General features: G+C 49.9%; 1 protein-coding gene across 1 annotated transcript in view; it reads right to left on the reverse strand.

Annotated features, from left to right (window-relative positions):
• Positions 1–6,203: 6,203 nt before the first annotated feature.
• Positions 6,204–15,711, reverse strand: part of BPI (bactericidal permeability increasing protein) — a 30,804-nt gene continuing 21,296 nt past the window's right edge. Inside the window, exons 11-15 of the mRNA XM_036322947.1 lie at positions 15,612–15,679; positions 13,467–13,509; positions 9,644–9,707; positions 8,612–8,688; positions 6,204–7,083 (exon numbers count right to left, since the gene is read on the reverse strand). Coding sequence (XP_036178840.1) covers positions 7,045–7,083; positions 8,612–8,688; positions 9,644–9,707; positions 13,467–13,509; positions 15,612–15,679 — 291 coding nt within the window. The 3' untranslated portion in view covers positions 6,204–7,044. The remainder of the gene's footprint in view (positions 7,084–8,611; positions 8,689–9,643; positions 9,708–13,466; positions 13,510–15,611; positions 15,680–15,711) is intronic.

Here is a 15,711-nt window from a genome sequence, read left to right on the forward strand (position 1 = left end):
TGGATGTAGGAGGTAATTGTTTTTGCAGTGATTTTCAACCTTCCCATTGCGCGACCGTTTAATACAGTTCCTCATGTTGTGGTGACCCCAACCATAAAATTATTTTCGTTGCTACTTCATAACTGTAATTTTGCTACTGTTATAAATCATAATGTAAATATCTGATATGCAGGATGTATTTAGGCAACCCCTGTGAAAGGGCCGTTCGACCCCCAAAGGGGTCGCGACCCACAGGTTGAGAACCGCTGGTTTAAAGAGTGAATGAACATAAAGCAGAACATAGTGTAAGGTGAAGAGTGTGGACTCTGGGGACAGATGGCCTGGGTGTGAACCCTAACTCGCTCACTGGGTACTTTGGGCACTCCGTGACTCAGCTTCCCCACCTGTAGTTGGGTTCAGCCACAGGTGGGCAGAGAGTTCTGGCTATGATCGTGTCACCCCTGAGCCCCTCACCAGTCTCCAGCCCTCACTGGGCGTGGATGCCCCGACTCCATTTTTGCCCTTCAAGTTTAGAGATGCTAGTTCCTGGGGCTGCAACTTCCTTCCCCAGTTTCCTTAAGCCTTTCTCCCAGCCTCTTCATTTGAATCCCAAGAGCCATCTGAGCTGGATTCCGGTTTCCTGCCTGGACCCTGAGGGGCACAATCAGCTCATGGATCTTTTGTAGCAGGCGCCTTCCTCTTGTGGAGAGCTCTGAATTCTTTTCCAGAGTCTGCAGGTCTTGTGTGGGGACAGTGGGCTGGGAGAGAGAGAACTGAAAATACACAGAGATGAATGCCACCAAGGGAGTCTCGGGCGGCCACTGAGAAAGCCTTTGTGGAGAGCCAACATTCTGCTGGATCTGGAAGGTCACACGGAGGTTGTGTGGGGGAGGGAACTGCTTGAAGTGGGAAGCACTGACAGCAGAGAAACCTGGGTCTTTGTCTGGGCTCCTCGCCTGATGGGCTGTGTGACATGGGGCAAGCCATGCCCCTCTCCGACCCTCACTTTCCCTCCAAGTACCGATGACGGTGTTGGACCAGGACAGCATTTCTTGAATCCTCCAGGGCTCCTGTTTATTTATTTTTAAATGTATTTTTATTGCAATATAATTGACCTATAAGGGTAAGGTATATCACGTGTTGATTTGATATATTTATACTAGTATATCCTATGTCAGTGATGGCGAACCTTTTGAGCTTTGCGTGTCAGCATTTTGAAAAACCCTAACTTAACTCTGGTGCTGTGTCACATATAGAAATTTTTTGATATTTGCAACCATAGTAAAACAAAGACTTATATTTTTGATATTTATTTTATATATTTAAATGCAATTTAACAAAGAAAAATCAACCAAAAAAAATGAGTTCTCGTGTCACCTCTGACACGCGTGCCATAGGTTCGCCATCACTGTCCTATATAATCCTATATAATAAAAGCCTAATATGCAGATTGACCAAACGGCAGGACAATTGGTGGAACAACTGGTTGCTATGATGCACACTGACCACCAGGAGGCAGACGCTCAACACAGGAGCTGCCCCCAGCCTGCAGTCCCCAGGCCAGCCAAGGTGGGTGCCAGTGCGGGGTGGCGGGGGGAGGGCTCCCCCAATCACCCCGCCAGTCTCCTTGCAGATAGGCCCTGATCATTGGCCAAGTCTAGGGACCCTACCCATGCACGAATTTCATGCATCAGGCCTCTAGTTGTAATGTGATGGCCGCTATAGCATGAACCAACACCTCTATCTGTCACATAATTATCATTTTGGTTTTGGGGGTGGAAACAATTAAAATCTAGTCTCTTGGCAACTTTAACATCCATAATACAGTGGTGCTGTCTCCGATCACTCTGCCATGTATTAGATTTCCAGGACTTATTTATCCACTGGTTCTAAGTCGCCCTGAACACCATCTCTCCTACTGCCCCACCCCTCGTCCTTGTAACCATCAGCCTACTCTCTGTTTTTATGAGCTTGGCTACTTAAAATTCCATATGTAAGTGAGATCATACAGTCTTTGTCTTTCTCTGTCTGACTTATCTCCCTTAGCATAATGCTCTCAACTTTCATCCATGTGTTGCACATGGCAGGGTCTCCTGCTCCCTCGTGGCTGCATAGCACTCGTTGTATACACATACCACACAGCTTCTGCATGCGAGAAAAGGAAACCCCCGTGAACTGTTGGTGGGACTGTACATTGGTGCAGCCACTATGCAAAACAGTATGGAGGTTCCTTAAACAGTTAACAATAGAACTACCATGCGATACAGCCATTCCAGGGCTGGGTATTTAGCCAAAGGAAATGAAAACAGGATATGGATGAGATAGCGGCACCCCCATGTTCATTACAGCATTATTCACAATAAGATCGAGAAACAACCTAAGTGCCCATGGATGGATGAATGGATAATGGTTTGGCTCAGTGGATGGAGCATCGGCTTGCGGACTCAAGGGTCCCAGGTTTGATTCCAGTCAAGGGCATGTACCTTGGTTGTGGGCACATACCCAGTGGGGAGTGTGCACGAGGCAGCTGATCGATGTTTCTCTCTCATCGATGTTTCTAACTATCCCTCTCCCTTCCTCTCTGTAAAAAATCAATAATATATATATATATTTTAAAGAATGTGGTATATATATATGCCAGGGATCTTGTTTAAATGCAAATTCTGAGTCAGGAGATTCCCTTGGGGGCCAGGACTCTGCATTTCTAACAAGCTCCCAGGTGGTGCTGATGTTGGACCACGCTTCAAGTACAGGGGCAAAATGAGCTCCACGTTCGCAGTTCTGTGTCTCTGTTCACTTCTGTTTTCAGTGCACTTTCCCCTGGCGGTGCCCACACTCCTGAGAGCATCAGCTCTCGCTGGAAGACAAAGATGTTATGAAGACCTGCGGTTCTGGATCTCTGTAGGGTACTTTGAATTCCAGGCTTTAATATTGTTGGCAGCCCCTCTCCTAGGCCCCCCACCCCCCTCTCTCTCTCACACACACACACACACACACACACACACACACACACACACACACACGAGCCCTGAGGCATGGGGATGTACAGAAGAAAAATAGGAATGTCAGTGACAATCCAGTGTGGTTTGAAGCTTGTGTATCACCTACTTGAGATGCCAGGAGACCCCCTGGAGCAGGGCTGGCCAAATGGATACACCACCCCTCACCCCAAGGGGACCCCGAGGAACCTGAGAGCCCTCCCATCTCTCCCTCCCATTCCCTTTGCCTCTGCAATTGGCAGCATCTAAAATCCCAGCAGTGGCCTCATTTCACTGGGTCTTGATAGCTTTGGGGACCCTAAGGAGCTTCTGTTAAAATGAAAACTTCTCAGCCAGAACTTCTTTAATATTTGCCAGAGCTCGCTTTATTGGATTCCTTTCCCGGAATTCCAGAGGGCCCCTGCTTTTACAGATGGTGAAGCTGAAACCGAGAGGGGGAGAAGACTGGCCCACATCACACTGTGGGCCAGCCCTGAACCCTGCTTTCTGGCCAGCCCGCGGTTCCGATTCTTGGGCTCAGGCCTCTCCGGGCAGGCAGCTCAGGATTATACTTTGAGAATCACCGACATAGTGGCTTTGAATCACTATGAATTCAGACATGAATTCAAATCCTAGATGATTCTGAAAGTAAATATTTACTGAGCGCCTATTATATGCCAGGCATTGGGACTGCAACTATGGCAAGTCCTTATAGTATAGAGAGAAGGATTTACTGGATTTACTGATATTTAGAGCTAACTTTGATTGCTATGTGTCAGGTCCTAGGCCCACAGGTTGCACATATATTTGATTCTCATAACAACCCTGTGAGGTTGGTATTCTTATGATTCAGATAAGAAAAATCCAAGCCCAGAGAGTTAATTGCCCAGGTTCACACAGCTGATAAATAGCAGGGCTGGGATTTGAGCCCAGAGTGTCCGGGAGCACCGCCCATGCTCAGAACCACCATGCCATGAGCTTATTAATGATACCACCGGCTCCTCCCAACAACCTCACGCCAAACACAAGGGCGAGGTTTTCCCTCTACGTTCAGAGGAAGAAATAGAGGATTGGAGAGGGTAAGTACCATCTGGACAGTTGTGCAGCCGTGCATAGCTGGGCTGACTTTTGAAACTAGGGCCCGGTGCTCCCTAGCCCAAGCTCTGAGTGACCTCGAGCGGGCCACAGCACCTCCCCAAACCTCAGACTCTGCATCTGGAAAATGGGGACCCCTTTTCTGCTTTCAGAGTCGTGAGGATTAGATGAGATAACAGATGTGAAGAGACTAGCCCAGGGCTGGGGCACTCATGGCCTCTGAGGGGATGTGGCAAAAATGCTAAGCACAGCGTTAGTCTCCGCACGGCCCTCCCCTCGTCTCCCCACAGAGGGCACCCCTCCATCATATTTAATATCTCCATTTCCAAAAGGAACCCCAGAGGGCAATGCTTGACCCCCAAAGGAAGCTGATTAAATGGAGAGCTTTTAGGAAGGCTGGAGTAGGCAATTCTTTCTGCTTTTTAACAGCTTTATCGACATATATTTCACATACCGTAGCACTCGCCCATGTAAAGGGTACAGTTCAGTGGTTTTTGCTGTATTTACAGACGTGTGCAACTATCCCAGTCATCTAATCTGAGAGCGCTTTCAGCACTCCCCAAGGAAACCAGCCGTCAGCAGGCCTCGGAGCGGCACCGCCTAAGGGAGAAGCCGCCCTGACAGCAGTTTGTAGGCAGCCTGGCAGCTGAGTTGGGTTGTCTTGGGGAGTCCTCAGATCACACCCCCAAACAACTGCCTGTTTCTCAGCCACTAGAGAGCGGTCCCCAGGGCACAGTGTGTTCCACTCACCAGTCCTCAGGCTCAAGAAATACTGCCTTTTCTTTTTCTATAGAGTGGAACGGGGGCTGCCTGAGTGTTTCGGAGAGTAGAGGATGGGGGCGGGGAGGCAGCTATGTCCAAAGAGAAGGTGGGAGATGAGGTGAAGGTGCGGGAGGCAGGGCTGTGTCCCTGTACTTACCAGCTCTGCTCCCGATTCCAACCAGAGGGGTCTTTTGAAAACGAGGATTGGATTGTGTCATCCCCTGCTCATCCGTGTTGTGTCCCCACTCATGCTCTTCCTTCCAGCCCCACTGGCCCCTTTTCTGTTTTATTTCAGAGCCTCCGCTAGGCAAGTAGGAAAAGGCGCATCCTCTTGGTGGGCAAACTAGAGAAAGGATTTTGTTCCCCCAGCCTGACACCTGTCTACAGTGCAAACCAGTACAACTGAACTTGGTAGTTCTGCCTTGCCCGTCCCAAGCATCAGACACACAACACTTTGACACCTGGGAGGAGTGGAAAGACCATGGGCTGTGAGGGCAGAGAGGGTGGGAATTCAGCTCTGCCACTTGCAAGCTGTGGACCCAGGGAAAGTGACTCAATCTAAGAGGACTGGCCACTTCCCACTTTGGGAGGTGAGAGTGCCTCGGGATTAAATAAAATCGTTCATGTGCTGTGCTTGATTAATGACCCTCCCTTCCCCTGTGGCCCCAGAGCCTCCACCTCCATTTGTCAGAGGATTGATGGTGTTAGCAGAAGTGTGTACGTTTTTCTTTAAAAACACCTTTTATCCGCTTTTTCATCACGACAAACGCTTTTGTCTATTTTTATTATCGCCTGCCTGGATGAAGTCTGAACAACAGATTCCTAACTTATGCACACCCCCTTCCACTCTTGCCCCTCCAATGCTTTCAGAAGTCACAACAAAACATTTTAAAAGCTAACCCTGGTCATGTCACCTCACACCCCACTGACTGCTTCAAACTCTTCCTCACCCCTCTGGTCTCAGACCAGATGTCAGCAGCTCAAAGAGGCCTTCCAGAAATGCTCAATCAATTTGAAATAAAATGCTGTTAGAGCCCATCTAATGGCCTGAGACTGCCACACCTGCTGTTCTATGGCTGGAACTATCCTGAAGCCCCAGAGGAGGCTCACTAAGAGTTCAAGGACGGTCTGGACTGGTGACCCGGCTTCCACGCCAGCCTGGAAAGTCATGGGGAAGGGCTAATTGCAGCTGAAAATGCGATCGACTGAAACCTGCAATGGCCTCTGTCCCCTGGCCCAGTTCTGCTTTGGGCCCAAGGGCTGGGCAGGAGAGGAGAGCACAGGCAGCGGTTCTCAACCTGTGGGTCGCGACCCCTTTGGGGGTCAGACTACCCTTTCACAGGGGTCGCCTAAGACCATCGGAAAACATATATATATAATTACATATTGTTTTTGTGATTAATCACTGTGCTTTAATTATGTTCATTTGGTAACAATGAAATTGGGGGTCACCACAACATGAGGAACCGCATTAAAGGGTCGCGGCATTAGGAAGGTTGAGAACCACTGGATTAAGGGAACCATCATCCTTGGGCCCAAGCGTGGGGCAGGGAAAACGGGCTTTGCAGGATAACTGTTCAACAGCGACACCAGGTGGCAGTGGCAGGAACAACAGCCCAGCGGGCCCATCTACACAGCACTCTGACATGAGAAAGCAAGACTCCCTTTGGACTCTTAGTCAGTGTCCAAAGGGGAGCAATGGCGCTTCTTGCTAACAGAGGCATGTGGGGGCCCAAGGTAGTAACTAGAAAAATGAAGAGGTGACTGTATCTGTGCTGTGCACTGATGCCCAGGCTGGGTACAGCCAATGAATGAATGAATGGACATAAAACAAGAAACAATACCATCACACAGCATTCCACATTTTAAAAAAAACCCAGGTGTTTCTCTTTTTTGTTCATGTGTGTGTGTGTGTGTGTGTGTGTGTGAAGCACAAAGAGACATATTGTGGTCACGCAACTGAAATGCAATTCCTGGCGGAAATGTCTGGGCAGGCTTAGCTTTTGAAAGAAGCTCATAATCCCTAAAATACACAGCACATACTCTCCCAAGCAACAAGGCTCTCCATGCTTAGGTCATTTCTAAACCTGAGTTTAGAGACGTTCGCAAGGGTCTCTGGGTCAAGAGCTAGAGGGGGCGCCTGGAGAAAGGTGGCCCGCGGGCCTGTAGGGAACAGTGTTGACAACCCCTCAGCCGCTGGTGTGCTGACAGCCCCGCACCGGTGGCGACTTCAGTTGTAGAGAACATCTGCTCCAAACAGCAGGAAGTTCTAGGAAAAGACAATGCTGTCAACAGCTGGAAGCGCACCCCCGTGGTGAGGGTGGGGCTGCCGGGTTGTTAGAAGAGAACTTTGGGAGAGGGCAGAGTGGTGCTGTCCACTGACGGAAAGGCGGAGTGAGTGGGCACTCGGGTCGCATCTCTGGGGTCTGCACATCACAGCGCCCCTGAATGTCTCGGCCGCTCTCAGATGTGCAGACCCCCGGGCAGCTCCAGGGCCTTCATTTGTCACCCCGGCCTCATGGCAGCTCAAGGGAGCCCTTGTTCCAGCCAAGGTTGCCAACCCACTTCCCTGCTCCTGCCTGCCCTTTACTCAGAACTTTCACAGATGAAGAAATAAAATGGTGCCGTGGGGTCATTATTTCTTTTAAGGATGAACTTGGGAAAAGGTGGGCAAATAGGAGATGTGTTTTCTCTGCTCTCTCATCTACTTTTCTCCAGTCTCTTCGCCCTATTAGTTCCCTAGTCTAAAGAGTTGGGGGTTGCTTGGATGTTGGGAATGAGGGAGGGCAAGGAATCTGGGTGGTGGGGGTTCCCATGGGGCCATGAGGTTATCAGGAAAGACAATGACTAAGGTAAGGAGGGCAACAGGAGGCGATGGTTTGTTGCAGAGCGATCAGCTTCGCTGGGACAGGCTCGGGCCTCGGGGTGGCATAACGGTGGCTGCTGAGCCTGAGCCGATGGCCGTGACCAGGGAAAGCCCATAGTGGGGAAGGCAGAGCCTGGGCAGGAACCCGGGGAGCTCCCTCTGGGAAGGAAGGGGAAGCAGGAAGCAGCAAAGGGGACTGAAAGGCCCCAGGGAGAGGCAGCTGGCAAACAGGGAGAGGGGGCTCTTTGAAGCTAAGAAGACTGCTCCCAAGAAAGGGGTAAAGAGTGCCCGATGCTGCTGGGGGTCGGGCTGGGAGAAGGGCAGGAGGAGGTGGGCCGGACTGGTATCTGAATTTGCCAGCCACTAACCAGGCTTCATACCCACAGGCGTGGAATGACGCCGATGCAAAAGAAGAGGCATGCAACAATAATTAAATGCAGCTGCCTCTATGGCACCGAGGGAGTTCCATTTTTACCAGGTGTCAGGTGCGAATGATGCAGCCAACAGTTACAAGCAGGGACCTGGCCCTGGCCGGTGTGGCTCAGTTGGTTCGAAAAGTCGCTGGTTCGATTCCTGGTCAGGACACATGCCCAGGTTGCAGATTGGCTCCCTGGTTGGGGTGCATATGGGAGGCAACCAATCAATGTTTCTCACATCCATGTCCCTCCCTCACTCTCTCTCTCTCTCTCCCTCTCTAAGAAAATCAATTAAAAAATATATGCAGGGGCCTGGCTTTGGATCTGAACTTCATTAAATAGCCACGTGGCATTTCTGAGTCTTGGGCTTCCCTCTCTGTTTATCAAGAGTGCCCACCTTCCAGGGGTGCTGTAAGGGTAGAAAGTGCTTGGCACGGGGCTTGCATAGGGAAAGCCTTTCAGCACCAGTTGCGGTTGTGGTGGAGACCGGGTGAAAAGAGGCCTTTGGGACTCACCTGGTAAGACTGAAGCACCAGGTTGAAGAGCTGGACGTGGGTGGGCAGCGGGAGAGGGTAGCCTTTCTGCAGCCTCTCTGCAATGGAGGTTCAGGAAAGGATCAGGGAGGAGACGGGAGGAGATGGGGCCAGGTGGGCGGCCTCCCTGGACTGGAGAGAAACCTGGGACCCTCGCATTCCCGCCCCATCACCCAAGCTCACGTCCAGGACCTGAGCAGGCCTCCTGACCACGATCACCTGCTGAGGGTGAGCACCCTGCTGGTGGACACCAGGCCTGGGTGGCAACCAGGGGGCGCTGCTCACACGGGTGTGGACGGCCTGTGGACACGTGATTGGGGGTATCTACTTGTGGTTGCAGGAAGCCCCTCCATGTTTAGGATGAAATCAGAGATGGGCGGTGGCCAGGGATCAGCTCTCCGACACCACCACGTTCTGAATTGGAACTCAGGATGATGCTAAATTCAAACCTGGTCTCCTAGGTCATTATGAAGCTACATGTGTCAAGGTGGGAGGATGAGTCAGACTCTATATGATAATTGGTTGCCTTCATTTATTATTTTTAATAGTCTAGCCACATGCTATGTGGGCCTCTGTGTACCGTCGCCCCTGGCTATGCCAACGTTAGCGGCAGGCTCACCAGTGTGGTGAGCATAAGACCTTAGCTGGGACCCTTCTCCCCTGGCCTTCCTCCCAGAGTTGGAGAAAGGCCAAGGGCTCTGGCTTCAGAGGTGAGATGAAACCCAAGCTCCATCTTTCACCTGCTCTGTGGCCTGGTCATTCAACTTCTCTGACCTCCTCCCATGAAAGCAGGAGATATTAATAATCCCCCACCTCATAAGGATCAGATGGGCCTTAATAAGAATGCCACCCACGCAGAGTTCCGTTTTCTTCATCCCGAATCTGGGCCAGGTGCCACCTGAGGTGACCACCCCTCAGCCCCCACACCTGGAGCCAGGTGTTAGGTGGCTCTAAGAACCATCCCTACTACTTCTCCCAGGACTAAAGCTCAGGTGTTTCTGCAAAGCTCCTTACCGTTAACCTTGGGAAGCACAGTCGTGGGCACAATGTAGTTCATGATGGCCTGTAGCAGCTCAACCTGGAAACCAGAGGAGGACGGACCCACGTCAGGCATGCAGGCAGCGCGGTCTTCCATCACCCTCCCTCCCACGCAGGGCACCTCCCAGCTGGAAAAGGCTGAGAGATGGACCCCAGTGATGTGAAAACTCTGCAGCTCGGTCAAGGTCACGGAAGTGGAAGTGGTCTCTAACTCTAAAGGTTCCAGTGGCAACGCAAGTTCTAGAGCAGTGATGGCGAACCTATGACGTGCATGTCAGAGGTGACATGTGAACTCATTTTTTTGGTTGATTTTTCTTTGTTAAATGGCATTTAAATATACAAAATAAATATCAAAAATATAAGTCTTTGTTTTACTATGGTTGCAAATATCAAAAAATTTCTATATGTGACATGGCACCAGAGTTAAGTTAGGGTTTTTCAAAATGCTGACACGCCGAGCTCAAAAGGTTCGCCATCACTGTTCTGGACTATAAGGTGCAAGGCAGAGAGTATTTAAATGTGAAAATGCGGGCTAGAGGGCACACTGGCTCAACCTGTCCCAGGGTTATTCATCGATGTTCATCAAAAGCCTTAAAAACGTGTGTGTTTGGTGGGCTGCAAACATGCCTCTAAGGCATTTATCCTGAGGAAGTGACCAGGATGTGGGCAGAAACAGATGCAAGGATGCTCAAAGAGTGATGAATGTAACAAAAACAATGGAATACTACTCAGCAGTAAAAAAAAAAAAAAAATGAAATTCTGCCATTTGTGACAACATGGATGGGCCCGGAGGGTAAATAACTCAGACAGATGAAGACAATACAGCATGATTTCACTTATATGTGTGGTTGCCAGAGAGGAGGGGGATGGAAGGGTGGGGGGAAATGGGGAAGGGGGATATAGTCACTTATAGTGTGCTAAGTTGGCACGGTGACAGATGGTTACTGGACTTAGTGTGGTGATCACATTGTAAGGAATATAAATGTCAAGTCGCTGTGTTGTACACCTGAAAACTAATATAATATTGCATGTCAACTATACTGTAATAACAATTGTTTAAAAAGCAGCCTACATGTCCACACTTGGGGAGCCATCTGGAGGACATGGTGGCGCTTTGATGCTAGGAAACTACACAATTGTTATGCATGACAGTGTAGAAGTATAATTATAATCACATATTTATGATATTTTTCGAGTAAGGAAAGTGGGCTGTGGAAACCACAGAATTGCATTTTGTTATTGAATACTCATAGCAAAAGATGAGGAAGGATATACTTCAAATTATTAGCTAATGGGGAAATTAGGAAATGGTTTTTATTTTGTAAACCTGTAGGTTCTGATTGTTCTGTAATGTATATGTTTTGCTTTTGCAATGAAAAAAAAAAAGTCAACTATAATGTAACACCCTCAAGAGCATTGCCTGCAGCGGTGACATTTACAACTTGTAATTATGCACATTTTGTTTCTGGAACAATTGAGTCTCCTCTCCCAGGCTGTAATTCTCTGGGCTCATCAAATATGGTGCCCTTCTTCCCATGAATCTAGGAACTTAACATTTTTATTTTCTGCAGAAGCAGCAGTTGGTTACCCACTGAGTCGTCACACTGTGGTGCCTTAGCACCAGTGATGCCATGAGAATACAGAGCGGTAGCTTTGAGCTTTTGTTGTTGTTGTTGTAATCTCTCATCAGATGGAAAGGGCTGGTTGGAGTTCCATCGGATTTGGAGGGACACTGGGACGGTCTGACTTTGGGGTTGCACCCACTTGGTGGGGGTACTGGGCCAGTGCCATAGACCAATTCCAGCATGTCATAATTTTAAGAGTTTCATCAAGGTTGATGAAACTTGGGGACTCAACAGGGTTGAGTCACACATATAGTCACCTGTTGGGAATGGCTAAAGGCATTTCCCCAAACCTGAATAGGAAACTGATTGTGGCTGCCAGACAGTTAAGGGGCATCTTAATCTACATGTTATTGCCTCCTACTGGCCAAACACCTGTACAGTCCTAGGCTAATTCCCCCAAACTGACAATGCTTCTGTACCCTTTGAAACCTTACCCTTTGAAGTGTATTATCTCCACCTTGCCTTAGGACAAATTGTGTGAATAAAAGCAAGGGTCCTAGACAAGGAAGGAGTCTTCAGTTCTTTAGCTAAAGGTCCTCTGACCCCCAATGCCTTTCAAAATTATATCTCGTCTCCGGACTCTTTATTAGTCTCTGGATTCCTATGTTATCTACGCGCAGCCCCTTTTCCAGATTCCTGAACCCTTCTTGATGCTGGGACAAGAACCCCAGCAGGGCAGGAGATCCAAGGAAATTTTCTCCAGGGGTTCACCAAGAGGCCACTGCAGTAAGGCGCTGTGGGCAGAATCCGCATACTGTGGCGTCTAAAGGGAGTCACCAGGGTGATGCTCACTCAGGGCAGCTGTTGAAGAGCATTTGAGCTACTTCTTACGTGGGCAGCTCACCAGCAGGGCCCTCCTTGGGCGAGGGAGGCAGGGGTGAGTCTACTTAATGATGGTCAGGGATTCCAGGTAGTGGCATCATCTACCTGGGCTGGTGAGAACCCTGGTCCTCTCCCTCCCACCTGCCCTTCTCCATCTCAGTGACTTTGCCACTCACCCAGCTGCTCAAGCCAAAAATCTAGATGTCATTCTTCAATGCCCTTTCCCTCACCCCATACATCATATCTCTCAATAAGCTTTGCCTGTCCTGGCCAGTGTGGCTCAGTGGTTGAGTGACGACCCATGAACCAAGAGGTCACAGGTTGCAGGCTGGATCCCCAGTGAGGGGCGTGCAGGAGGCAGCCAATCAATATTTATGTTTCTACCTATCTCTCCCTTCCTCTCTCTCTCTAAAGTCAATAAAACATATTTTACAAAATTTAAAAAAAGGTTTTGTCTGACCTCACTTCCAAAGTACATGTCCCCAATCTATCATCTTTCTCTTTCTTCCTGGCCTCGTCTCTCACATGGACAAATGTGCCCACCTCCCCATTTATTAATGTGGTCTAACCTTGTCCCCAAACTCCATTCCCCTAATCCCAGCCTGGGGCAACTTTCAGCAAGGTACAACTCAGGTCATGTCACTCTGTATGAAACAGTTCACTGCTCCTCACTGCCCTTCAAACATCATCTGCTCTAGCCCAGAAGGCCCGGGTGAGCCAGCCCCGGGGCCTTTGTCCCTGCTATTTCTTCTGCCTGCGGCAGATCTTCCCCCTGCTGCCTCCCTCGGCCCAGATATCACCTCCTCAGAGAGGCTTTCCCTGGTCACACTGTCTAACCCTCAACCTTCTCATCACTGTCTACCCCACTTCCGTTTTGTTTTTCATAGCACTGATCTTGACTGAAGCAATCTTCCTTTCGTATTGTGCTCTTTCCCGCTATGATGTGAAGCTCCAGAAGGGGTGGCTTCCCTGTCTTCTTCATGAGCATATCCCAACTCCTGGAGCAGCGCCTGCCATAGAGCAGGTGCTCAGCAAAGTAGTTCACTTGTTCACTCAACAAACATTTACGGGGCAGATTTTCTATACCAGATTGTGCACATTTAACACCAATGAAGCCTCGCCATATTAGCTCAAATGGGAAGGATTGTCCCTGACTTGTGGGGAAGGGCTGAAGTTCTGAAAGGAAAGTGACTTGCCCAAGGCCCACAAAGCTCCTCCCATCATTTCCTCACATGCAAATTGTATGCAAATGACCAGTGGCCTCCTGAAATGATGCCATGAGCCCAGGGGTCTTCAGGACCATTACCTCAAGATCAGGGGAAGGAAGGAGCCTCCAAGGGCCTCAGACTCACCGAGAAGGGGCCGATGTCTGAGTGCTTCAGTTCCAGGAGCAGCCTGTGAGAAGGGGAGGGGCGGCTGAGACACCATTTTCCTGATTCATATGAGAATTCAGTTACTGGGGAGGACGGGACACTCTGGTGAAGGCTGCTTGGTTTCCCCTCCCAGTAGTCATCCCCCGTCTTCTGGTCACAGGCCCCCGATTTTTCCTTTGGGGAAACCACCCATTCTCTACACTGTCAGTGCTGAGCTGCGGGTGGGCTGGCCAAGGGGCAGGTTCCACCTCCCTGGCCACAGTGATTGCTTCAGGGTTGGCCCTGTGGCTCATGGCTGGCCCAAGGAGAGGTGGTCTCAGCTGGAAATATTGGCAATGAGATGCTCTTTTTTCTCCAGGGAAATCAGGAAGCTGCAGGTGACCATTTCTGTCACTACTTGGCGATAGCCTTCTGGAAAATGAAGCCAGCGTCGGGGACAGCAGAGCCAAGAGATGAGGGAGTCAGAGTCCCAAGGACATTACTTAAGCACCTGGATCCACCCTGGCCTTCAGAAACCCTTGGACTTTTCAATTGCCTGAGCCAATCAACTATCTCCTCTTTACAGCCTTTATGGCATTTTAAATGTGATCTCAGAGAAAGGGAGAAATAAAAGGCCGTTTATTAAAACCCCTATCATCACCGTCTTGAGTACTTTGTCCCAATGAATTCCTGCAAGACTCCACGAGGCAAGGGCCATCGCACTGGCATGTTGCAGAGGAGAAAACTGACACTCAGAGAGGTCAAACAACCTGCCTGAGGCCACACAGCCAACAATGAGCAAAGCAGGATTTCTAATAAGTCCCCCGGAGGCCAACACTCTTGTCTCCATTACCTACAAAGTTTAAAAACTCAGTCTTGTTCACCAAGACTTAGGAGCCCCAGGACCCCAGCCCTGTGGGTTATTTCAGAAAGTCTGTGCTCAGCCACCACCCAGCTGCGTCCTCTCCGGCTCCTCTATCTGAGAGGCCCACGGGAGCTTCAAGGAACATTAAAATCCATCTGTTCCCAAAGCAGTAACACTTCTCAGAAGGGTGTCACAGAAATGAGCAGCATAGAGGCCTCAGGGACCCATGTCAAGGTGAAGAAGGATGCCTCCGTGCCAGGGCGAAGGAGGACATGGGCAGGAGCCTGGGTCAAGCAAGACTCCGTTTAACCAGCGTGAGTGTGAGTAAGAGGTAGATGCCAGGTCTAAATGTTGGGGCCACGGCATCTACTCTCTCCGGGTGTCTTTCTTTTTCTTTGTGTCACCTCTATCCTCCCTCTTCCTCCTTTTGTGTCTCTCTCTTATGTGTCTCCCCATCTGCCTGTCTCTCTGTCTCTCACGCTCCGTCTCTCTTTCTTGACGTCTCTTCCTTCCTTTGTGTGTGTGTCCCTCTCTCTGAATGTCTCTCTTCTCTGTCTCTCCTGCAATTTCTGCGTTTCTCTTTTTCTGTGTCTCTCTTTTCCTTTTACTTATTGAGCACTTATTTTTATCCCTTGAAGTGCTCCAAACACAACAACACATCTTAGTGCCTCATTTCATCCTCAGGACAATGCTGCTGTGAAAGCGCAATTCCTGGGCCTATTTTACAGCCAGGGACGCCGAAGTTTGGAAAGTTTGTTGCTTACCACAGCGACCTATGCTTCCAATGCAGGTGCCTGGAAGTCAGACACCACGCTCCCACACCTCCTCTGCTGGGATTCAACCCAGCACATGGACCCCAGTCTCCCAGCAGGGGAGGGCTGACAGGGTCCCAAGGATGGGGGTGAAGTGGGTTTTCCAAGTGCCAAGGAAGGCCGGGGGTGTGGGGAGGCAGGGGGCTGCTGTGGTTCAGTGTGGAGTGGCATCAGCCATGAGTTGGCCCATGACTGAGAGGCGCCCCAACTGGGACACTCCGGGCAAACTGAGATGGCTGGTTACCCTACGACGTGTGGCCTTGGGCAAGTCCCTTCGTCTCTGAGTGTTGGTTTCACTGTCTGTGAAATGGGAACATTGTGCCCTCTGCACACTGTTTGAAGCTTCGATGTGATGGGTGAACGGGAAAGCAATGGCATAGTACTTGGCACACTGTAAGGTCATTGCTAGCCCATGGACCCCACGAATGAATGGGCAGCTCCCTCCCCTTGACCCACAGGTCCACTTACTTGTCCAAGCTGAGCTCTCCCACAAGCCTGTCGGACACGGCACCAACCTCCACAGAAGCGTTCGAGCTCTGCAAAACAACACCCAGGAGGTGAGGTGCTG

Source organism: Myotis myotis, unplaced genomic scaffold (assembly GCF_014108235.1).
Source record: "Myotis myotis isolate mMyoMyo1 unplaced genomic scaffold, mMyoMyo1.p scaffold_m19_p_9, whole genome shotgun sequence".
Classification (NCBI taxonomy): domain Eukaryota; kingdom Metazoa; phylum Chordata; class Mammalia; order Chiroptera; family Vespertilionidae; genus Myotis; species Myotis myotis.